General features: G+C 53.8%; 1 protein-coding gene across 1 annotated transcript in view; it reads right to left on the bottom strand.

Annotated features, from left to right (window-relative positions):
- Positions 1-23,683, bottom strand: part of LOC128720959 (histone-lysine N-methyltransferase trithorax) — a 101,004-nt gene that overhangs the window by 682 nt on the left and 76,639 nt on the right. Inside the window, exons 2-3 of the mRNA XM_053814661.1 lie at positions 11,912-13,646; positions 63-11,790 (exon numbers count right to left, since the gene is read on the bottom strand). Coding sequence (XP_053670636.1) covers positions 63-11,790; positions 11,912-13,646 — 13,463 coding nt within the window. The remainder of the gene's footprint in view (positions 1-62; positions 11,791-11,911; positions 13,647-23,683) is intronic.

Below are 23,683 nucleotides of genomic sequence, written 5' to 3'. Positions count from 1 at the left end.
AATATGGAACGCATATATTAGATCTGGGAAAATCTTTCGCGATCGTTTTCTAGCAAACTCACCGTGGAATGATCGTGTCGTCGATGTTTTGAGCAACGATCGGCATCGGTTGTTTGCGATGCCGCGACGCCAACCAACTGAACATGTCGTACTCGGAGCGCGAACTGTACGGTTCGCAACGTGCCGTACCGTACGCGTTCTCCTGCAGATCCTCGAAGTAGTCCGGATATCCGGACGCACCGAGCGAACAAAAGGGTCCACCATTCGCACCGATTCCGTTGCCACCGGCCATTCCTCCGGCACCGGGACCACCCGAACCGGGTTGCTTCTTGTGGTACAGTGGGCTGTACTGCGTGCACTTCTCAACACCCGGCAGCTGCTCGAGCAGATACCGGATGGCGTTCGTCTTCAGTCCGAGCATCTGCACACCGGCCATCTCCTTCAGCTGACCCTCGGGCAGTGCGTTGAGACCGTGGGCACGACGTGCGATCTGTACCGCCTCGAACAGCTTGTCCCAGATCTCCGTGATCGAGGTGGACTTGTACGTGAATCCGTCCTGCGATTGGATTTCGTACAGCAGCTTCGGGCTGGTAGAGCGCGGTACCGGTGGAGCTTTCGGGAGTGAAAGTGGTACTGGTTGCGCGGTGAACTGCTGCAGCTCTTCGTCCAGCTGCAGGTGCTGGTGGAGATGGTGCGATGAAGGTGAAGGCTGTGACAGTGGCGATGGTTCGGGTTGGCGAATCTTGCCAAAGAGGACACTCTCCGTATCGCCATCCTGCAGCAGGGCGTTGTCAATGTCCAGCCCATTCGAGGTGCTGGAGTAGTTCGATCGATTGGTGTCCGCGAAACAGATGTTCCGTGGGATTTCCTCTTGCTTTTTCGCGTCGAACATGGAGTCCGACATCGCCAGGAGCGATCGCTGGTTGGCGAGACTTTGTGAATCCTGAGCCTGCACCATCATCGGAATCGTGGACGCAGTGGTTCCGAGCGACGGAGATGACGCTGCGGAGTGGAACTCCTCACGCAATTCCGCCACAAGCCGCTCGGTTTCGGCCGCACAGTCGCTTACGGTTTCGAGCACACGATGATGCTGGTGATGATGATTGTGCTGTTGTTCCGTGACGATGTCCTTAGCCGCTTGGTGCAGCTCCTCGTACGCGTCAATCCTCATCTCACCGGTACCGTCCATATCCGCATCCTGATTTGTCTGCTGCTCGAGATTATCGAGGATTTCGGAAATTTTATCCTTTATTTCCGGCGAATCCGATTCACCATCGTTCAGGCTGGGCGAGGCGGCTCCACTACTTCCCGTTGCGCTGTCCCCACACATCGTCATCTCGTGTCCCTCGGCCAACATTTCCTGCGTTTCCGCCTCGAGCGAATGCTTCAGCTCATCGATACGCTGGGTTTCCGCATCCCGTTCGGCCGACTCGATGCTGTCGCGGGACAGTGACCGCATCTCACCATTCTCACCGGTCGCCGACGGAAGGATGGGCTTGATCTCGATCTGTGCTGCCATCGCCGCCATCGACGAGTTCTGCTGCACATCGAGCGGACCGCTTCCGAGCGGGATGAGTGTTCCGTTGCCGTCGAAGCTCAAGCTGAACTGGTAGCTCGGAGCCGTCATCTGCTGCTGAGCTGGCTGGAGCTGATGGTGATCAACCTCCATCATCATCGGAGACTGCGCCGGTGGGGATGCATGCGGTAGTGTCGGCGCCGGAAGTGGCGATGGTGTGCAGCTTCCATTCGTTGTGGTCGGCGTCATCATGGCCGACGTGAGGGGTGTTATTTCGATGGGCTTGATCTCGATCTCGAGACGATCGGTGCCCTTGTCTGGCGAGAGAAGTTTCTCACTAGGCGGCATCTTCATCATCCTGTCTACGTCGTTCGGTGATGAGCTCGGTGTGGATACTCCGAACGGGGAAGCCACCTGGTGGCTTGGTATGATCGAGAACTCGTCCAGCTTTTCCGAACACTGCTGCTGGAGCATCTTTAACGGTGGTGGAGTTGGTGTCTGTGACTCCTCGGTGTTCTTCTGCTGCAGTACGGATGCCTGCATCGGGAGCACGCGGTTAGTTGGGCGGTTCTGAACCGTGGATGAGTTGTTAACACCAGTCGTCGATATCGTGCTCGGGTTGGATTGCTGCTGTATCGGATTCACCACGTTGGTGGGAATGTTAGAGTACAGTGGCATCGGGTACGGAGCTGTCGGGAGCGTTATGCTGGCCGGTTGGGACGGTGTGATCGTGATTGTGGATGCCGGCATCGACACAGGTGCTGGTCCTCCACTGATACTACAGTTGGGTGTACCACCGTTCGCCAGCGACAGTGAGATTTGTCCCGTGTTCGATGGTTTTTTCGTCAACGAACCCTTTCCTTGCGGCATGCCAATCGGTTGCGATGGCAGCAGTTGTTGCTGTGGCTGAGAAAGACCCGTCAACTGCTGTTGTGATGATGCAACGTTCAGCAGCGGTGGGTACGCTTGCTGCTGGTTTTGTGGCTGTGTCACAATCTGTTGTTGTTGCTGCGGAAGTTGCAATTGTTGCTGTCCTTGCGACGTGGTGTAGCTGATCAGTTGTGGTTGGTTGTGTCCGAGCGAGCCGATTGGTTTCGGCTTTTTCAACGCCGTCTGTGCCGTCATCTGAACCGGCTTCTTGAGAGGTGCACTGTTCGCCTGAAGGATCATCATTTGGCCGTTGCTGAGACCGATGCCATTGTTTAGAGTTGTCGCGCCGGAAGCGACAGATGTCACCGGTGCCTGCAGTTGCTGAGATGGCTGGGCGAGCTTCTCCACCACGATCGGTGGTTGCTTGATCGCACTCACGGTAAGCTGGTTGCCGGCGATCGTTTGTATGCTGCCCGCATTAACACTTGGTTTGATCGGTACCAGCTGTGCGGGCTGATTGATCGGTACATTGGTACCGCTGGCCGGAACTAGCGTGATGCTGTTCTGAAGCTGCAGTTGTGGCTGTTGCTGCTGTATCGGTTGTGCTGTTAGCGGTCCAGTTGAAATCATCAACGGTTGCGACTGCGGCTGCGATAGCAAATAGTTCGACGTCGGTGGTGGTGTAGACGATGGAGGTGAAAGCAGCGAGGATGGTACCTTCTGCTTCACGGGTTTTGCCACAATCTTCGGCTTGCTGTAGTTTGTCGTTTTGGTGATCGGTTTGATCACGTTTGAAACCTTCGTGGACGTCGTAATGGCCGTGGCCGTCGTGTAGACCGACGAGGACACCATCGATTGCATACTGACGGTAGATGATTTTAGGTGTTGGCCAGCCGACATCACACCGGCGTTGTTCGTCAACTGGTCCGTGCCGGTGTTGAGGACCTTCATGGCCGTGTTGGGCATCACTTTGTTCACCAGCTGGGGTTGCGCCTTCGGGATGATGGTTTTCATCGACGGTTTCAACGGCGTTACAATCGACGTGGCGGTGTTCGATGAGCTCGTCGACGTTCCGCTTGTGCTCGGTTGGATGCTGATCGTGGACGGGGAAGATGTCGCGATCTTCCAGAGTTGTTGCTGTTGTGGCTGCTGCTGTTGCAGCGAAGCGATCGATTGATGTGCCGTCGAAATTGTGCTTGGGAGTGGAGTTCCTGTCGAGGAGGAAACAACTGCGGTTGGCTGAAGTTGGGCCTGCTGGAATACGCTCTGGCCGCCGGCGGTTCCGATACTTGTTGGCGTTTGGATCTGAACCGGTGTGGACGTTTGCGAGACGACATTCGTGCCGTTTGCCGCCGAGTTGCCGATCTGCATCGGTTGTCCGCTTCCGTCGTTGTTCAGCACCACATATCCGGTGGGCATTTCAACGATTGGCTCGATTTTGCTGGCCGCAAACACTTGCGTCGTGGTGGCGGAGAAGCTGGAGTTCTGGCTCAAAACGCCCTGCATCGCTGTCGCAGACACGAACTGCTGCGAGGACATGACCGTGTTCTGCACGATAGTCTCCAGACCGTAGTACATCGATGGGCTGGTAAGGTACATGCAACCCGATGCCGGATCCGTGACCATCATCTCGAGCGTCGGTTGAGCGGTGGCAGCACTGGCCGCCGTAGCACCCAACACCATCTGTTCCGTGGCCATCATGCCACACTGGATGGTAGCCGCCTGCGGTTGCACGATCGTACCGATCACCTGGGGTTGGGTGGCGATCTGTAACGCTCCGGCCGGAATGAGCGAGTATCCTCCGGCACCGTTCGGGATGAGAATGTTGTTGGTCGTAGCAGCTGCTAGTGTTCCAGCGTCCGCTCCAGTCGTTGCCATGGCAAATCCGTTTTGCGTGAGTACATTCGCCGGTGCCAGCTGGTACTGCAGCGGACTGTGAGTCGTGGCCAGGGCACCCTGATCTGTGAGGTACGAGATCTGGTTACCACCGACCTGCTGGACCAGAATCGGCTGGTTAGCGGGTGATTGCGTTTGGAAGATGATATTCCCGGGTGCCTGCTGCGGTGCCGTCGGTGCTGTTGCCGATCGTATCAGTGGATACGACGTGTTGATCAGCTGTATCTGCTGCTGCTGCTGTTGTGGCTGGGGTGTAGTCAGCGTTGCCTGCATTTGTGTGGCTGGTTGGCCTCCTATCATGGTCGTTGTTGGATGGATCGTCATCGTTTGCTCGGCATGTTGATGCGGTTGTTTCGTTTTGATCTGCATGCCTGGCTTCGAGATGCCGTTTGTTGTGATCGTTCGCTTCGACTTGAGACCACCTTGTTGAGTTTGCTGTTGCGGTTGATGTGTAAGCTTCGTGACAACCTGATGCTTCTTGGGCGAAGCTGTTGTATAGACGATTTTCTTCGCAGTCTGTGGTATTGCCATCGTCTGGGTACCACCACCTTGCAGGATCGTCTGCTGCTGTTGGGGCGTTGCAATCGTCATCAGCTGTGGCTGTCCGTTCGGACCAATCGAGATGATCTGCGGTTGTTGGTGCGAAAACACACCTCCAAGCGCCTGGGCTGTGCTGAGTGTGGTCGTTGTTAATGGGGCCGTGCCGGAACCGAGACTGTGAGGCAGCGTGATCGATGACGCGGTAGGTGCGGGTTGAATAAAGCGCTGCTTATTCTGCACGTACTGCTGCCCGCTGTTGTCCTGCAACACGTGCTGCTGCTGCGGTTGCTGTTGCTGCTGAGCCTGTGGTTGGAAAGCGGCATTCGAAAATTGATTCGTCGTCGCAAAGATCTGTCCTTGACCCGTGGGAGTGGAAATGATCATGTTTCCTCCCAAGTTTTGCAGCCCTACGGAACCGGCCTGAAGCGTTCCCTGCAGTGGAATTTGCTGAGCTCCCGTGGCCGATGTCTGAATGGGAATGCCACCAGACGATAGCTGATTGATCGTGATCGGCATCGACGTTGGAAGGTTTGAGAGGATCGCTTGGTTGCCGTTCAGGTTGATCGTTTGTCCGGTTTGCAACACGGAAATAGTCTGCGGATGACCGGTGGCCTGCGTCGGACCGGTAAGGTAGCCCGTCGTGTTTCCGTAGATATCGGTGGTTATCGTTTGCGGTTGCGACGTGGCTTGTGGAAGGATGAAAGTGTTACCAGCAGTGCCGGCGATCTGTCCAGTAATAATTTGTTGTTGCTGTTGTTGTTGTTGTTGTTGCTGCTGCTGTTGTTGCTGTTCGGGACTGAGTAGTCGTGGGGAGCGGGTTTCCGACTCCGATTCGCTAGTGGACAGCACCTCACAGGAACTGAGGTGACGTTGGTAGGATTCCTGATTGCGGTACGTCGCTTGACAACGATCGCACTTCACCGGTGCCTCGATCATGGAGCGGGAGGAGTAGATCTTCATTTCACCCACCGTACCATCGAGACAGATGTCATCTACGCCATCCAGCTGCGAGATTTTCAGCTTCTCAAACACACTGCCACCATTTTCGGAAGATTCGTCCACCCTAGCGGTCGATTTCTTCATCGACGCCCAGGTGAGCTCGTCACCTTGCAAGGACTTGTGGCGTTCCTGCACAACCACGGTCGTCGTCGCGGTCGTAGTTGCCATCGTTGTCACTGTCGTTGTTGCTGTTGTGACTGCCGTACTACCTCCGATGGAGTCCTCTTTGATCCGTCCAAGCACGTCCGAGAGTTTGATGTTGTTTTTCCCGATCTTGCGACGCTTCGCCACGACGGCTGCAGTTGACTCAAACTGCTTCGTACTCCAGGAGAAGCTGCCCGACCGCTGGCCACGAGGTTGCTGCTGCCCGGCAGCAGCGATTACTCCGAGAATGTCGGACTTGCTTCGCTTCAGCTCGCGATGCTGCACGATCGTAGCGGCATTCGGTGCCAGAGGCTTCGTTAGACCAGACAGAAGTGCATCCTCTATTCCGGCAGTGCCGGCCGTCTTTGCCCAACCGTCGTTACTTAATTCCGAGCTAACCGTCACGCCAATAGCATCCTGCATACAAGTCTCCATGTCATCTACATCCATCCCGGTGTGTTGTTCGTCCGGTTTAATAACGCTTCCAATGCTTGTCGGTCCGGTAGTGGACGAAGAAGATCCGCCTACGTTGCCTTGCGCTTGCACTATGCCCGTATCCTTCAGCAGATCAATGGAGAAGCTCGCATCGTTCTTCAGATCCAACGCCAGCAAATCTTCGTACGTCATCAGCTTCGGCAGGATGTCCAACATGGAGATACCATCCAGAATGTCGTGCGGAAGATCCTCGAATATGGCGTCCTTGATTTCCGGTGGCAAGAGATCGTTCGTGTTCTGAGGTTCTTCATCGTTCGTATCGTCACCGGTATTGCAAACGGGGTTCGTTTCACACAGCGCCGGAAGTTGCTGGTGGTGCTGCAGAGGCTGCTGTTGTTTCGGACCTACACGTTCTCTCTGCGACGAGCAGGATGCGGATAGCTGAGCCGCAGCAGTGGTTGTCGTCATCGTCGTGGCTGTAGCCGATAACGTGGACATCAGGTGCTGGTGTAGGGATTCGTCATCTAGCGGGTTCTCCATCACGTTTTCGTCACCTTCGCAATACTGCAAACTGGTGTGCCAACGAGCGATCTGCGAGAGACCCCACTGGACGGAGCCGTTGTTCGACGAGTGGTCAACGGTAAAATTTTTGCCCAGATCGGTTCCGTGACTGTAGCTGGTGCTCTGGATCGACGTTTTGATGCGATAAGACACGATCTTCCATGGTTCCTTGGCGGACCAGTAGAGCCGGGTGCACTCGAAGTCGGCCGGAACGAGCACGTCCGCGTGGTCACTAAACGTCGGCACCACATGACCCAATCGGCGCACGTTCAGTGAACCAATCATAAACTGCACGCGACCTGGTTCTACGTACCGCTTCTTCCTCCGGTCCAGCTCCACGTACACCGAACGTGCGATCTCGAAATTGCGCTCCTCTGGACAACGCTTTTTCTTGGCCTCGCCCGCGTGAGCTGCACAGTACACGGTCTTGTCTAGCATGAACACACACCCGATTCGTCTTGCGCAGGGAAAGTGGTAATGTTCACCGCAGTTTTTCACGTTACACCCAACGGTTGCACCCTTTACGCCACAGTGGCAACACTTAATGAGCCGACCACGCGATGCAGCCGAGTGCACGTTCTGTAGCGACCCGTCAATCTCTTCGAACACCTCCGCCGACCAGAGGGCGCAGTTCGTGTGTACCCAGTTGTTCTGACCGCAGTAGAGCAGACGAGACTCGTGCAGAGGCATGCCTTCTCCTTGCTGCTTACACAGCATGCAGTTGCGTGTGTCCTGCGGTTCTTCGTCAGTCGCGTAGAAGTAATCCGTCAACTCGTCGAGAGGGATATCGACTTGGGGCACCTTCTGGTCAAGTGCAGATCCTAGGGTGGCCATGGAATGGTGAGATGGGCTACCTGTTGCAGTGTGAGCTCCACTTCGACCTCCCAAACCACCAGCCACTCCCGTGGACATGTGATACCGGTCGTGACCGATCGACTGCTCGACTTCACCGCACATGGCCTCCTCAAGTGCGTCGGTGCAGGCCTTGGTTTCGTTCTGGAACCACGGGAACGTTTCGCTTAGGAACTCTTTATACGCCACCGTAAGATCCTCGGAACCGACCGCTAGCAGCAAAGTGTTCATGTCGTAATGGAAGTCTTGCAGCGAGTAGTACTCGTTTGCGTTGATCTTCTGCTTGATGTCGACCAGACTGATGTCTCCACAGTTGCCGGGTGTGCCCTTGCTCGATGGTAACCGCACAGAGCAGAAGCATTTGCTGAAGTTACTGCCGTTACTCGGTGCTACCGGCACAACGGCATAACCAGCACCTGCGTTGCTAGTGCCGCTGCTGCTGCCACAGCTGTTTTCGCTGCTGAAGTCGTAGATCGAATCTTCGTCCAGTTTAGGCTTTTTCGACAATCCGTAACTAGGCGTGTTCGTGGCATCTCCGTCACGATTCATTCCGGATCCTCCTGTGAGAGCCCCGGAGAAGAAAGAGATGTTCTTCGCGTTCGTTATCGTGCTGGAAATAGCACCACACGTGCAATTCAGTGATTTCTTCCGGGGACTAAGCTTCAGCAAAGCGCATGCCTGTCGACTCTTGCTCAGCAGCTTAACTACGCTCAGCAGTCCCGCCTTAAACTCGGCCGCTACCGCGTCACGCCACAAATTTGCAGTGCTGTCACCGTGCTTGCTACACTTCTTGCAGATGAATTCGATGTTTTCTGGTAACACGCTAAGCATGTTGTACTGCTCATCCGTCAGGCCTTCGCAGCGTGCGTGTACCCACCGATGACAATCGCCACATTCCATCATCTTCAGGTCGAAATCATTGTCCTCGTAACACTTCTGGCACAGCGGGCAGTAGTTACCCTTCTGGCGCAACCGGAAACACGGTGTACACATGGGCAGGTTACCGATAAACTTTGTAACGTTCGTCGTACCACAGCTCTTACAACGCAAGCAAGCTGCGCAAATCAGTGGCCGATCGGCACCGTGTAACCGTTTGCTCGTTCCCAGACAAGTCGTATGGTAGTGCTTGGCACACTTCTGACACTTAACCTTGGCGCCCGTGGCCATGTTGCAGCTGTAACAAACCGTGCATCGGGGACACATCCAGTTGAAGCGACCCACCAGCAGCTGCTGATGTTGCTGCTGAGGTGAAGCACCGATAGTGACGTCCAGCAGACTCAAATTTCCGGTATCGTCCAGTCCGCTGCCCGTACCCGACCGTAGATTGTACTCGTCCTTCACGCAATACTGGTGGTACGGTTCGCAACAGCAAACACAAAACAGCATACTCTCGAGACCCGCACTTCCACACAGGAAGCAGAGCGCCCGAACCGGCATCGTTTCCGAAAGGATCAACCCAAAGCCAGTGCGACTAACCTCGGCGGGGTCGTAGTTTTCCCAAAAATCGATCGAAATCATAGCGACATCGCTTAGCGCGCGGACATTCGACCCAATTCCCATCGTTCCGGCAGCGCCCGCCGTGACTGACGTCGCTAAGTTTCGATTAGCGAGTGACACTAGCGAGGAGGAAACCTGCGACTGCTGCTGCTTCCGGCCGCTGATGTTGGAGGGTCCTTTGCCCATACCACCGGATCCGAACTGCTTTGCCGCCTGTGGACGGAAAGAGCTGGCGGTCTTCCGTGTCGTGGGCTTTTCCACAATTTCCTCCAGTTTCTTCACCGTTGCAAGTGACACCTTCGCAGGTTCGTCCTTAACAGCGCTAGCGGGTGGTTCCAAAGAGCGTGTGTCGGTTTCGAACAGGCGGGCTTTTGAATCGCTTGATTTCATTGTACATGCGAGCTTCTCTTCCTTCAGCTCGCCCCCTTCCGGTATGTGGTCCTCGTCGATAACGAGTTCCTTTTCTGTCGACCCGCTAGTATCTGGGTCGAAGGAAGGCGATGATTCGCGGACATCGGTAGTGTCATCGTCCGGTGTTGCAGGAGGTGACAGGGCCACTGCTGGATCGATACAGTCACTGCAGTCGGATTTCGCGTTCGATTTCGACGCGCGTCTCTCACTATCCATCAGCGGAAGATCCTCGGACGGTTCGGCCGCACTGTCGCTTGGCGGAGTTTCGATATTTTCCAACGCTCCGCCACTCGGTGAACCCATCGAACCATCATCCGGGAAGGTTGCCAGTGGTTGACCGAGCACGATCGAGGCACTACGGCAGACGTGCTTCACCCGGGGTCCCTTGAGGTCGATTCGTTGCCGTTTGTCCGGAGCCACCTGATTTGTGCCGGCATTCGCTGTCGTTGCTGTTCCGGACGCAACCGATTGAGAAGATCCGTGCACGGTTGTCGCTGCGCTGTCGGCATTGGCCGTAGTTGCAGCAGTTCCTTCCGTCTGTTGGAGATTCGTGCCAGTTGCTGCCGCTTCCGATTTACTCCTTGTGCGCGGAGGTTTGATGGGACTGATGTCTAGCTCCTCTTTCAGGTCCTTTTTAGCGGCTCCTGTAGGGACGACTATCGCAGGACCGATATCTTCACTCTTCGTAGCGTAGCTCTCTTTGCGAGGTTCCGGAGTGACCGAAAACAGATCATCACTTCCAGCCAACGGACTCTTTCCGCCAGAGGAGCTCGCTCCGGATGAACTGCTGGTGGGGCTGGACGCCATAATGATGGGCCGTTCGCTGCCACCAAGAGTCAGCTTCAGCTGCGGCACACTGCCAAAGGTGTTGTTGTTCTGCGACAGCGGATTCGTGTGCAGCGCTAGGAATGGGTTGGTCGATTTGTTAAAGCCATCCGTTAGCGATCCTGGCTTTTTATCTCCACTGTTCCACAGGATACGGCTGGCACCATTTGCAGGACCGTGCTCTGCCATGCTGGTAGTGAAGAGATTTCCCTCCGACGAAAGATCCCTCTTCAGTGAACCGTTGTTTCCACACGGTCCCCCAACGAGCGGCTCGAAGGTGCGCATCGTCAGTGGGAGTGTTTGTCCCAGGCGAATCTTCAGCACCGGTTGCAGCTGGAAACTGCCCAAACACTTGCGCAACCAGCACGCGTGACAGCGCTCTTTGAAAATGTGGCGCGTTTTGACGATCTCCTGGCGTGCCATCTGCGATGGTGGTGAGATTAGACATTTTCCTTCGTTTTTGCACTTGAGCATCGTGACTTCGGCACCAGCGCCCGGTTGATTCGGGTTGGACGAGCTTCCCGCGGCCAGTTTTTTCACCATTTTCGAGATAAACTTCCGGCACACGTCACAGCAACTAACACCGTACTTCTTGGTTGGTTGGGCGTAGTAGCGCGAGTTGACCGGAATGCCACAAATGCAGCACGCCGACCCGAGTGTCCCACCAGGGGTGCCCGTAGAGTTACCGACACCGGTCTGTACCGATGCTGAAGGACTTCCGCCGGCGCTTAGTGCCGCGGAAAAGAGTTTCGATGAGTCGAGCTTCGCCTTCGCCTTCAAGTGCATCGTGAAAAGTCCTTCCGAGACCGCTCCGTTGCTCGACGATGACGAATTTCCAGCAGAACCGGCCACCATCGCTGCCGGTGCGCAGGATGCTGCTAGCTGGGAGTTGGAATTGCTCGAAGTAATACTGCTTGATGAGGATGCACCGTTCAAGCCGGTTGAGCCACCGATCCCGCTGTTGAGTAGGGACGTGGCGAACTGAAGTCGCGGTTGCCGGAGGATGCTTTTTCCGAAGATCGACGCGGCCGCTGAGAGATTCGTCGTGGTGCTCCCGGCACCGAGCGGGGAAGTTGCAGTCGCCGGCGAGAGTTGTGATGGTTTGACGAGCTTCGAACCCGGACCTTTCGGGCCCAGCCCGTCCGAGAGTGATGTCTTAGCGAATGGGTTAATACTGATGGGCATCATAAGTGACCGGTCTCCTGCTAGGAGTCCCTCCGACCGCTGGTCGCTGGTGTGTTGAGCTGTGAAGCGAAACAAGACGCCGGTTTGGGGGCATTGTTTAGAAAACGTTTTTGAAATGCAAATTTACATTTGAATGGCGGAATCTTACAGCTTCATTTCGGAATCCGCACGGTTACTTACCTATACTATGACTTGACTTATCAGACGTCGCCGTCGTTTCGTCCCCGGCTTTCTTCTTGTCCTTCTTTCGTTTCGTTTCCTCACCGGTGGCGCCATCATTCTCGACGCCTTCCGTCGTAGAGCCTTTCGTTTCGAGCAAGCCATTGCTGTGACCCAGCAGTCCCGCCGTGGGTGAAATGCTCGAAACCGATGAAACACCCGCATCGGCTATAGAGTTCGTACCGGCGGCAGCAGCCGCAGCGGCCACGGCAGCCGCCGCAGCGAGGTTCTTGTTTTTCTTCTTAATCTCCAGCTCAAACTCGTCCAGGAACCGTTTGTTCGGTTTGATTACACGACTAGAATGGACGCTCCGCTTGGGGAGAATGAACCGCTTGTCACCAAACTGCGTGCCGCCGCTCTCGAGGTTCCGCAGCATCTCACCCTCCGTAATGACGGCCGCCACCGGGTTGCTGCTCGGTTCGTCCGGCGTCCCGAAGGACACCCCGGAACCGGAACCGGAAGCAGCGTGCGCCCGGTCGGCCATCGCTTTGATGCCAAACCCGAGCCCACCGACCGAACCACCGATCCTGCTGTCTCGCGTGGTATCACCGGTCGAACATTTGCCGCTCGATTTGAGCACGATTTCCGTCAACCGGGACGGTCGCACGAGGCATTCGATCGATTTGCCAACACCACCAGTACTGGCAGCGGCCGAAGCAGCCGCACTTGCTGCGGCCGCGGCCGCAGCCGCCGCCACAGCCCGCTGGAGCCGTTTCTTCATCTTCCGGTTGAAGCTCTTCTTCAGCCGGATCGGTCGGGCGAGGCACTCCTTCTTGATAATCGACGGCAGCGGAACCGAATCCGGGTTGTACACCTTCTTCACGATGTTCTCGTCCGTCGACTCGAGCGTGGTGTGAAACGTGACACTTTTCTTCTTTACCGGTGTCACCACGCCAGCAAAGACCGGTCCTGCGCCTCCTGCCTGTGCCGGTTTCAAGCCCATTAGTGTCGTCCCGTTGCCCGTGGAGTCGAAGCTTCCGGAACCGTCACCACCGGTTGCAGATTGCTCTGCCGCAGCTTCGGCCTTCTGCGTGCGGGTTGTCACCGTGCTGCTGTAGCCAGGATTACTGGACGCGCTGCTATCGCTACCGGGGGAACTGCCTCCCGAGGACGACATGCTTGACTCGCAGGACGGCGACTGCTGCCGACTGACACGACCGGATGCCACTCCCGGAGGACATCGTCGCGCCAACGCCGACGATAGCGTGGATGGCTTCATTTCGAAGCCATTTCCGGTACCAGCGAGCGGCTTCTCGCTTCGTCCACCATTCGTTTGCATCGCCTGGTACTGTGGCGAATGTTGCTGGCCATTTCCGGCGAGTGACCTAACCTCACTCGCGCCACTAATGGTGCCCGTGTGGTTGGCTGTGGTTGCCGCCATCGATGATACGGTGGAGGACGCCGACGTTGCTGGTGTTGCTGTTGCTGCCGCCGTTGCTGACGGTGTTGTGGAATCGTCGGTCGTTGTGGTCGAGTCTTCCTTTTCACCCGCTACACCGTGCTGCAGCTCTTGCTCCTCACTATCGTCCTCTTCGTCGTCCTCCTCCTCTTCCTCGTCGTCATCGTCTTCCTCCTCTTCATCATCCTCATCGTCATCTTCCTCTTCTTCGTCTTCGTCTTCCTCCTCGTCGTCATCATTCTCGTCGTTGTGGGCATCATCGCCCTCGCTTACGGGTTCACTTTCGCTGGCGCCATCCTGGAAATGAGCGGAAATCACAAACGACACGTCAATTTATGAAATAACCATCTTTGCATCAAGCACACAGAGCCGCACAGAAGGGTAATAACCATAGAGAGAGAGAGAGAGAGAGCTGGGGGTATCGTCTTGGTCCCCTTCCCCCGTACGACGTATCCATCAAACCCGGGAAAGGACGAACAGGACATTATTCAACGGGTTTAGCACATAAAATGCAAATACCGATCAGCCCGGAGTTTGTGTAGCGGAGGGAATGTGTTTGGCAAACAACTCCACCACGCGTAAGAATATTTCGAATGTAAACTTTTTGAAAAGATTACAACCGTCTTCTCGAACCGGCGACCGTATAATCCTTCTTCTCGGCAACGCTCAGCCGACCGCTGGGCTGGAAGAGGAAGCTGGTTTGCACTTCCGGTTGGAAAATGTGTTCACAATATTCCTTACTCCATTCCGTGTCGCCTTTTCTTTCCGTGGCCCATGCTATGGAGCTTTATCCGGACCGCTGTGTTGACAAAAGGGCTAACGAGAGCTAGAGCGAGAACGAGAGAGAGACGATCGCTCAATTTAGACTAACATTTGCGAAGCATATCTGCGTAGACCGAGGCGTCACACTTCACCGAGAAGACGCTACCAGTCGGTTGGCTTGGTCGGTTCACTTTTCGTACACACGGCAACCATCTTCCGCACAGGACACGCGAGAACGGCACGTGTTCTTTATCGCATTTCGCTTTAACAGCATTTGTGTGCTCTTACCATTTTTATCCCCATCACCCACAACACCCTGCGGGAAATTCCTCGCGGGAAAATGCGAAACTATAAGCTACCCCCCACCAGCTTCTTGCCAGCCACAATCGCTCCACCGCGGTTGTACGTTTACGACGTACGCAAACATTTGCTTTTCGCGCGGTATCGATCGCTAGCTCGAGCTCGGTGCGCTTTCCGTGGCTTGTTGCACTTCCAGTGCATCTTGTGCGATATGTGGGAAAAGGGAGCTGGGAGCGCGCGCACGCACATACACCCGAGGTCGTGGATGTGGATGTGAGCGAAAAACTTGTTCTGCATTCTTTATGCCGATTAAATATCGCTCACGCACGGCGGCCACGGGAACCGGGAAAAGAAAAGAAACACACGGCAAGACCACAAGACGCCGGCAGCGGCAAAGAACAAGATTCCAGCGGTGGCAGTGTGAAGAAGCAAAAAGCGCATTAAGCGGCTGGGAACAGCCGCTCGGCGGAACATCATCCTGCATCTGGGAATCTGAGCCGCCGGGAACGGGATTGTTAATGCACGCGGTGGCAGCAGCAGCAAATGCGATCGACGGGGGTTTGCCAGCCGCTACTGTGCCGCAGCATAATAAAATGCTCGTGTTGCAGCACACCCCGAAGGAAGCCGGTAAGCCTGACGAGAAAAGCCCCCAGCGGGAGGAGGACGTGTGTGTGTGTGGGTGTGTGTGTGCGTGTGGGTGGGGTGTCTCGACGGTATAATAGAAATAAAAGAAAAGCGTACTTTTAACGCACATTATTTCACACATTTTCCCTTCATCGCCCCCGTCGCGCGTTGATTCGTCAGGGTGACAAGATGATAAATTGAGCGCGCGAAGCCGTTGTTAACAAGACAAAAGCGCGAAACGCTTGCCGTGGTGCTCAAGACGCGGTGGGTAATAAAATAATCATACCCGCCAGTTTAACCTTGCACCACAACCACCGGTTCTCTATTACGCAGAAGAAAAAAAAAACGAACAAAAAACAGAATCCTCGACGGTCGCCGTGTCCTGCCTGGCCCGGTCGGTGTCGAGGGATTGCGGCGAAAAATTTCCTTTGCCAGAGTTCCTTACGTCATCCATCATATCGACCGTGGAGAGCCGCCGCCGCCGGGAGAGCGTAAGGACGATAACGATGTTATTTTATTTTTAACGCTCCTCAGACCGCCGAAGGGTCGCCCGCTGGGAAAACGCGGGGTGGGCTTGATTGACGGGATTGACGGGTGGACGGGGCAGAAGGGGGCATACGAAAGGCACCTTCAGGAAAACAAAAGCTGGTGGTGTATAGCACACCGCCACACTCTCCCTCCTGTGGGGAAGCAAACTTTGCGCGCCCTTTTCATTTTGATCAGCTCCCGTCACTCGAGGCTGGAAAGGCTGGAGGTCACCAGGACTGGCGACGGGACTGGGTAAGAACACGAAGAGAAAGAGAGAAACGTGACCGTTTATATGCGGTGCATGGACGGCACGGAAGGCCACAGGAGCAGCAGCAGCAGCAGCAGCAGCAGAAGAAGAAGTTTCAGACCAAAATCCTTGCTCACGGGTCCCCGGCCTTTGTTCTTGTTCCTTGCCCTTTCGATCGCACAATTGCGGTGGGATCCGGGTTGTGCTGAATGCAAGTGCGATTGGCTCCGTTTCGCTGGCGCGTACCTGTTTCTTCGCCTTTCGCTTCGTGTCTCGTGGTTTCTCGCTTGAGTGCATTCTTTCTTAAAGCAGAAGAAAAAAAAAACTCCCTCCAACACTGACCCCCTCCATGCGGTGGGTGATCACGATCAGTGTTTAAATCGCACAGCACATGCCCCCGGTAAATGGGGGAATTATTCACCAATTTTTACATTCAACTGCGCAACTTTGTTTAACGCTTGGCTGGGTGGCGGCTGTGGAAGCACCAATTTAAAGGCGACTTAATTAAGAGCTGACGGCTCGTTCAGACATCGACGACTCGTCGCCTGTGAAGCGCGCGCTATTACGTTTCGTTTATCGAGCAATTTTCACATACAAAAGAACAACAATACCCCGAATACTGGCTACCGAGCATTTTGCTTGTCCGAAAGTGATCTCTCTTCGCAGCCTCTTTTTCACCGTGCCTCGACGCCGGCATTGGAATGTCAAACGAGTTGGAGGAACTAATGGGGGCAATGGGCGTTTTCGTTCCTCTTACGCGATATGATCGATCGCGCGCATTCAACGCGCAAGTCGAATGAAAAAGCACACACATCAAAGGGCAAACCCCGCTTCGCCACTGAAAACCAGCAACACCTAGAGCAGGTTTCAGGACGTCGGGTTGCAATCGAGTGGCTTTTCCCCCTTTTCGGTTGTGTCGGGACCTTCGAGACCTGGGGGGGAGGGCAACACCATCATTAGCATCATCGTCGAGGTGCAAAAATATCGATTCACTTGAGCGATGCACCCTCTCCCTACGCTCGAAGGGGTGCATTTATGTGCATGTTCCGGTGCTTAAATGCTAAAACGACGTGCTGGTATGAGCAATAATACCACACACACACACACACACAAGCTAAACAGCGGGGTGGCAACCGGTAGCAAAAGGAGAAAGGGGCGCGCATCAAACCCGGTAAGTATATGTTTATGCTGCTTAATGTCGGTTAAGCCCCTCGTGGGTAAGGGTGCAAAAGTTTTTCCAGGCTCGATTATCGCCCCACCTGCAGGGACCAGTTGTTTCCCAAAACGATGGTGTTGTGGTGGTGGTGGTGATGTGGCACCACTTCGGGGGTTTCCCTTTGCAATCGCGTCTGCTTCCCCTTCGCGAGCGTAAAATGATTCGTTTGCCGGGAGCCAACAACCCACCACTGCTACATAGTGTCCTTTGGCAGTGCGATTTAAATGCGTAGTTTTGTTTGCCAAAGCACCATTAGATTGTCGTTAGGAAACGGCCGACGAAAATACATCATACGAGCATTACCATTGGCACACCTCGTCGAGCTCCCGTTATTTGCGCGGATTCTTGTTGAAGGAGAACGCATTTAAAATGCAACTCAAACTCCACTCACACGCACACGCAGACACAATGGGTGCATTTTGATAAACCGACTGCGTCAGGGTAGCGTGAGCAAAGCGGTAATGGTACACTTGGGCGAGAGGTCACCCATTTAATGATGGGGTTACGTTTCCTTCAGAAACGGAGGTGGAAGGGCGATAATCTCGATAGAGAGAGAGAGAGGCGCAACCGAGAGAATGGAGCAAAAACAACTCTACATGACTGCACACGCATTATGCAGGTTGAAGTTCATTGCGGTGGGGGACGTTGGAGAACACAAAAAAAAAGCACAAGAATTATAAACGAACCAACATTACACGTAAAGTAGTCATTACGAGCGATGGCGATGGTTTGGGGTGAGGTAAATAAGTTGCTCCTAAATGATCGGCAACCATCAAACGCTTCTCGAGGTGCACACAACGCACACATACACACAACGGCAAGTGCATTTCCTCCCCACGCACGGGTGCATTTCCGTTCGAATTCGTTACTTTTCGTTTTTGAGCCGCCTCACAATTGCGCCCGTTTTAATTAATAACCCAGGGCAGATTAAATGGGACAGTACACCCCCGGGGAGTGGACGCTCGCAAAGAAGGGTGCACACCTTTCCATCATGCGCCCTCTTCGACTTCTCGCGCAAGCAACCCTTCATTGCGCAAAAAATGTGCTGGAAAATGCGGTGGAAAATACCACGCCACAGCACCACACGCAAGGTGCGTCACGGAGTGGTAGCAGCAAATGTAAAGAAAAAACAAAAAAAAACAACAAAATTAAAACGAATGTTTCACCGTGGTAACACGCGAAAGGTTACCCCAAACAAACGACAAACAGCAAAAGGGCTGTCAACAACAAGGACGCACAACGGAACGCAGCGGCATGGAGTTTGTGGCGACGGAACGGGATCGGTTGACAACTGGAAAAGTTTGTAAGTTTTTTTTTTTATTTTGCGCCGTTGCAATTTTGCACCCTCTCATTTGCATGACGCGCGTGTGGTTCATCCCTGTGGCGCATTACGTGACGATGCAACCCCCTTTTGCGTGGGGATGCAAGCGTGAAAATGGACCCCGGGAAAAGGGGAAAAAACGTGCACGAGTAGCGTGTGCGCGAGGGCACAAAGAATGCGAACCACCTGACATGCGTGTGTGGCAGCCGGCCTTTTATCGTCTTATCGGTGGAATTACAAAGAACTACCGCTATTTCGCATGTTCGGATTTTTGTTCACAATCACGAGCATTGGCAGCAGCAATGGCTCATAATGGCCCGTTTTCGTCCTCGACCGGAAGCGTCATGAGCCTTGCACGATGAACGCACAGGACGACACACGGTGAATACTGATATTGCAAAATAATCGTCACATGAGGGATGAGCGTCGGGTGACATTATTGATGAAACGCCAACACCAACCCCGGAAAGAAGGGAGACTGCTGTCATTTTCATGTCGTGCGGGTCGATAATTCAACTTCATCAGCACCATCAGGACGACCATCCCTGGGCCGGTCTGAGCATAATTTATGCGCGACAGACGGCTCCGATAAATGCGTTAAATTATTGATAATGATTTTATTCCTTGCAAAAATTAACAACAACAACACACACACACACGCACACCCTTGGGTGGGGTGGTGGCTTTTATCGGCCACTTTTACTCTTGATCGTTTCGTTATTCTTCTTTTTTTGTCGTCAGCTTTGCACAACCTTACCCCGATGGGTCGGTACACGCTGAGGTAGAGCTTTAAATTATTCGAGAGACAATAAATTTGCACGCCACGCAGGGGTTGGTTGGTGGAAGGGCGTCGGTGGCAAGCAAAGTTATGCAATTTTTATTCCCTGCCGCTGACAGCCGGACGGCCCGGTTTTTGCGGTAATTTCTCGTACAAAACGTGCGATGCGAGCGGAGCGGAATAATTCCAACCACCGCAACCAAACACCTCAACCGTATGCTAATAATTGCATACTAATTAGCATTTAATTTTCCACCGATTCTCGCGAGCACGGGGTGGTGGCGCACACGCTGATGCCCATTCGAAGCAACCAAATGCAAATGGGAAGCCACCCGAAGCCGGGGTGGCATGATTTGTCTGGCAGCGAGAAGGCGAACACCATCCTCCGGTCGTTGGTTTTATTCTTTATTACAACTAAACGTTTCGGCGTGGGTTGAATGCGAAATTAAAATGAAGAAATTATGTCGAAGAACCCGGCGCACCGGCGGCGTACGTGCCGAGGCGAAGAAACTCGCCCGGGTTCACACGCTGAAGAGCCCGCAAAGAGCCGCGAAAAGCCTACAGCGCGAGGTGGAACGAGAAAATGGGAAGAAACCGTAGCCGCGCGACAGTTGACGTGAAATGCGCACATGAGTTGAGATGATTTGTTTGATGGCAACCCCTTTAAGAAAGCGATTCTACCGGATGGGCGAATGAAGACAACACCGGCTCGCGTCGCTGTGCGCGTAGGAATGAAACCCAAGACACCCTTTGCAGAGACTTGCGTTTCATGAGACGAACGCGCGCGCACACTATTAGCTCTCCATTCCGTCCGACGATGGGAGCGCTCAGGACCTACGGGTATATAGGTAGGGTAAACCATAGCACGTCCTAATTAACAGCATCAATCATGCCTGGCTAAATAACTTCACAGAAAGACCAACTCGCGGATAAATTCCGAAGCGTTCTGTCGACAAGAAATTGCAGAGCGTGCGCCTTTTGCCGTGGCTTCGCGCGCTCTCCCATCTCCCTGTCAGGTGGGGGATCGATTTTCTTTTATCAATGCCCTTTTTTCGCGAAAGGCGAACGAGCGCACCATCGTAGCGCGAAGGCTCCTGTGACAGCGCTTGAAGCCGGCTGCAGCAGCGGTAGAAACACGCCAATTTTCTTCCTTACGCCGCCAATCATAACTGGTGCACATAATTTGCCTCGACGCCAGCGAGAAAGAGCGAGAGAGAGCGCGCACATAGAACAGAAAGGATCGACAAAAGGGCAGGGGGTCGAAGAAAGAAAAAAAAAGGAACAAACAAACAAACGATCGGGCGAGTTTGAGGAGACGTGCAAAACGTACACTATTTACATACGCATACTTGCCCACACGCGAGAAAATGCGCCCGCCAGAATGGGCGTTCGAAAATGGAGAAGGAAAACGCAGGCAGGCAGCAAGCGACCAAACAACACCCCGGGCACGAAGGAAACCAGACGAAGCGTATCGGATCACAGCCCGGGCGTGTGTGTGTGTGTGAAAGTACCTCCGGTGTGCAGGAAAGACGGCAATGAAGACGATCGCATCATGTCGGCGGTGTCTCGCATTAACTCTTCCTGGGCACATTTCGAACACGGCTCATTTTCATTCGCTCGCTTTGCCTTTAAGCAAGCAGCAGCAGCAGCAGCAGCGGTGTTGCCCCGTGAATTCTTCGAGCGACATTCGACATTTTCTTGCGTTTCGATATGCGCTCGCCAGTCTCGGAGCCCTCCTTGGAGAATGCACTCCTGGTGCAGCTTATGCCACCGCACGAACACACAACAGCACAATCTGCAGCGGTGCAGCGAGAGTTGATTGGATAATGATTCAGTTGTTCTTCGCGCGGGCGCGCGCGCTCGTTTTGCTTCGTTTTCTTCAGCGAGGGAGAGCATTTTCCTGCGCCTTGCAAGCGGAGTTATGCAATTCCGGTTTTTCAGGGCCGCGTGCACGTATTGGTTTCGAGCAAATAATTGGCGCTTCATCGCTCGAGCGTTAACGGGGGCCAGCGCTCTGAGTAGGGGGGCTTTCGCAGGCGGGTGTAATTTCTTCCAACTTTGCAAAAATTAATGTTCGCTTGTACGGGAGCAACCACACCGAGCGCTGGTTGCGGTGGAAAATGGTCTTTCCATCGTTCGGTTCGAAATGCAATTACAGCACACGGGGCTGTCAATAACGGATATTTCATTAATCCCGCGCGATGGTGGAGTTGAAACATGAGAAATGGTACACATACGCGGATTAATGGGAGTCCTGGTGCAACCGGCAAACCAACCGGAAACTTTATGGTTTTACTGCTCTCTCCCCGGCTGGTGCGCCATTTTATCGACAATCCCATTGCATCTCCCCGCTCCAGGCTACGAGTCATTTCACCTTTAATTTTGGGGATTGATTTTACGTCAATCTCTCGTCCAATGCATGCCGGAAGCGCACGGAAAGGTGGAAGAAAGAAGTTGCCGGAGCTAAATGGCATGCAGTAAAATTCCACTGGATGAAAAAAAAACCCCCCACCGTAAAACCATTCGATTCGATTATCCCAGTCCGGGACACGCAACCCCGGAACCTCGGTGATAATGCGATTAAATACTTTTGCTCATTTGCGATCGCACGGTGGCCCCCATTGGTATCGTCATTCCCGTGGTTCCCGGGAGTGGTTGTTAAAATTTATGATGTTTTTGCAAACCGAATCGATTGGACGGCTCCGGTCGATTCCACTCAATCGGGCAATGTGGCTACACGGCCAGTTCCCAACACGCACGCACCCGGTGTGCATTTCGCAATGCAAACCCACCGGTGGATTGATCGATCGGACCTCGTGTGCTTCTTGCCTGGGTCTTTTTATGGTACATAATGATGGTATGGCCTCTGCTGGTGCACAGCGCACCTATACCCACATCCATGCCTGGGATGCACTTTTGATCGCGTCCGAAAACGGGTTTTTCCTCTTTCACACATCGCCTCCGCCCCGATCGATGGTGGGAAACGATGGACGTACGTGCGTGTACGTAATGCAGGCGCATCGAGAGGACCTGGTCCTGGTGCATACACCTTGGGCTTTGCTGGATGGTCGTGGTGGTTGCAGTGGCTGGCCACACACAAACTAAAAACCACGTGAGGTAGCATAATTGCAGGATTTATTTCTCTCTTTATTTGCGCGTAACCATCCACCGGTACACCTCGACGGATGGTGATGGGAACCGTGGGGCGTACCAACACGCGTAAGGAAGTCGGGTGTGCAGGTTTTTCAATTACAGAGAACAATCTGCACACGCACCAAGCATCGTCTGTGTGTGGGGTTGACCTTTCCGAGAGTTCGTGGTTGAGCAAAAGCAAAAGCAAAAAAAAGGAAAAACGTTGCGTAAAATAAAAATCCACAAAAAATAACCAACCGCAATCGTCTCTTTTTCGGTTTGAGCTTTTATACTCGTTCGTTTACGTCGATTTGGGCGCGCTTTTTTTGTTTCTCTTCGTTCGCCCTCCGGTGCATCACAAACGCCGATGCACTTGCAACTCGAGCGTGATGAAGGAAGGGGCGGAGATCGAAAAGTGCAACCCTACACCGTTTCCTGCAGCGCTGCAGCACCGCGAGCGTTGTTCCATGGGCAAGCAGCAACCGCTGCTGGTGACACGCAATTTTAAAAGCTGTCCAAATAATATTGCAAAAGAAGAAAAGGGCAGGCAACTTTTCAACGACGCCACAATAACCGAGCATGAGTGCGCTGCTTTCGATGGATGTGGTGCTATTTGTGGAGTATCCTTTACCAAGCAGCCAAAGTTCTGGCACACTAACAGCCGGTTTTTAGAGTGCTACCTCACTCGCGGTCGGTTGGGGGGATGAAAAAACACAAAAACACAACAAAAAAAACCAACGACCGAACGAAAGGGAGACAAATGATTAAGAGCACTCCAACGCGCCGTGATGAATCGAGGCAATATGTTTGGAATAAAAATTGCATTTCCACGCAAAGGGGAAGCACAAACGATGGCATCTTAATTTCGACACGATGCGCGGGGTTTGGGATGTCGAATTCGTTTCCCGCCTTTCAAATTGGATCTTGATAGTCCCGCAAATGTAAAGACTCGTTTGACGTGCTTTGGATCGGTTCAGGAGGAGCAGCAGCATCTCGTCGTCTCGGGGGCACATTCCCATTCCATCCAACAACTGCTTGCCGCCACGCACTGGCGAAGAGATGCGAAAACTTTTTGCCAACGGGTGTACACCAACGGTTTTTATTCCCCTTTTGCGTTACTTTTTGAATGTTCGAAAAACGCATCACGCGGTGAGCTCGGGGGAATAAAAAACACACACACCAAAAAAAGAGACGGCCAGGAACGCAATCGTTCTGTAAAACTTGTTCCCTGTTCGGTCCCTTTTTTGTCCAGTTTGTCCCCTTCGACGTGGGCACTTTTCTTTGCTGTGTTCTTCTACCGATCAGAACACGTACGCACGCGCGCTCGCGCTTCCCAAAGTTTTTGGCGGGCTTCATCGTGGGCACCGAGAGAAAGTGGACGCCACAGCCCATCAGAAGGACACCTGCACACAATGGACACTCGGTG

The sequence above is a fragment of the Anopheles nili genome, chromosome 2 (assembly GCF_943737925.1).
Source record: "Anopheles nili chromosome 2, idAnoNiliSN_F5_01, whole genome shotgun sequence".
In the NCBI taxonomy this organism is placed as follows: domain Eukaryota; kingdom Metazoa; phylum Arthropoda; class Insecta; order Diptera; family Culicidae; genus Anopheles; species Anopheles nili.
The sequence above is the reverse complement of the archived record's forward strand: the minus strand, read 5'-3'. Positions and strand labels throughout refer to the sequence as shown.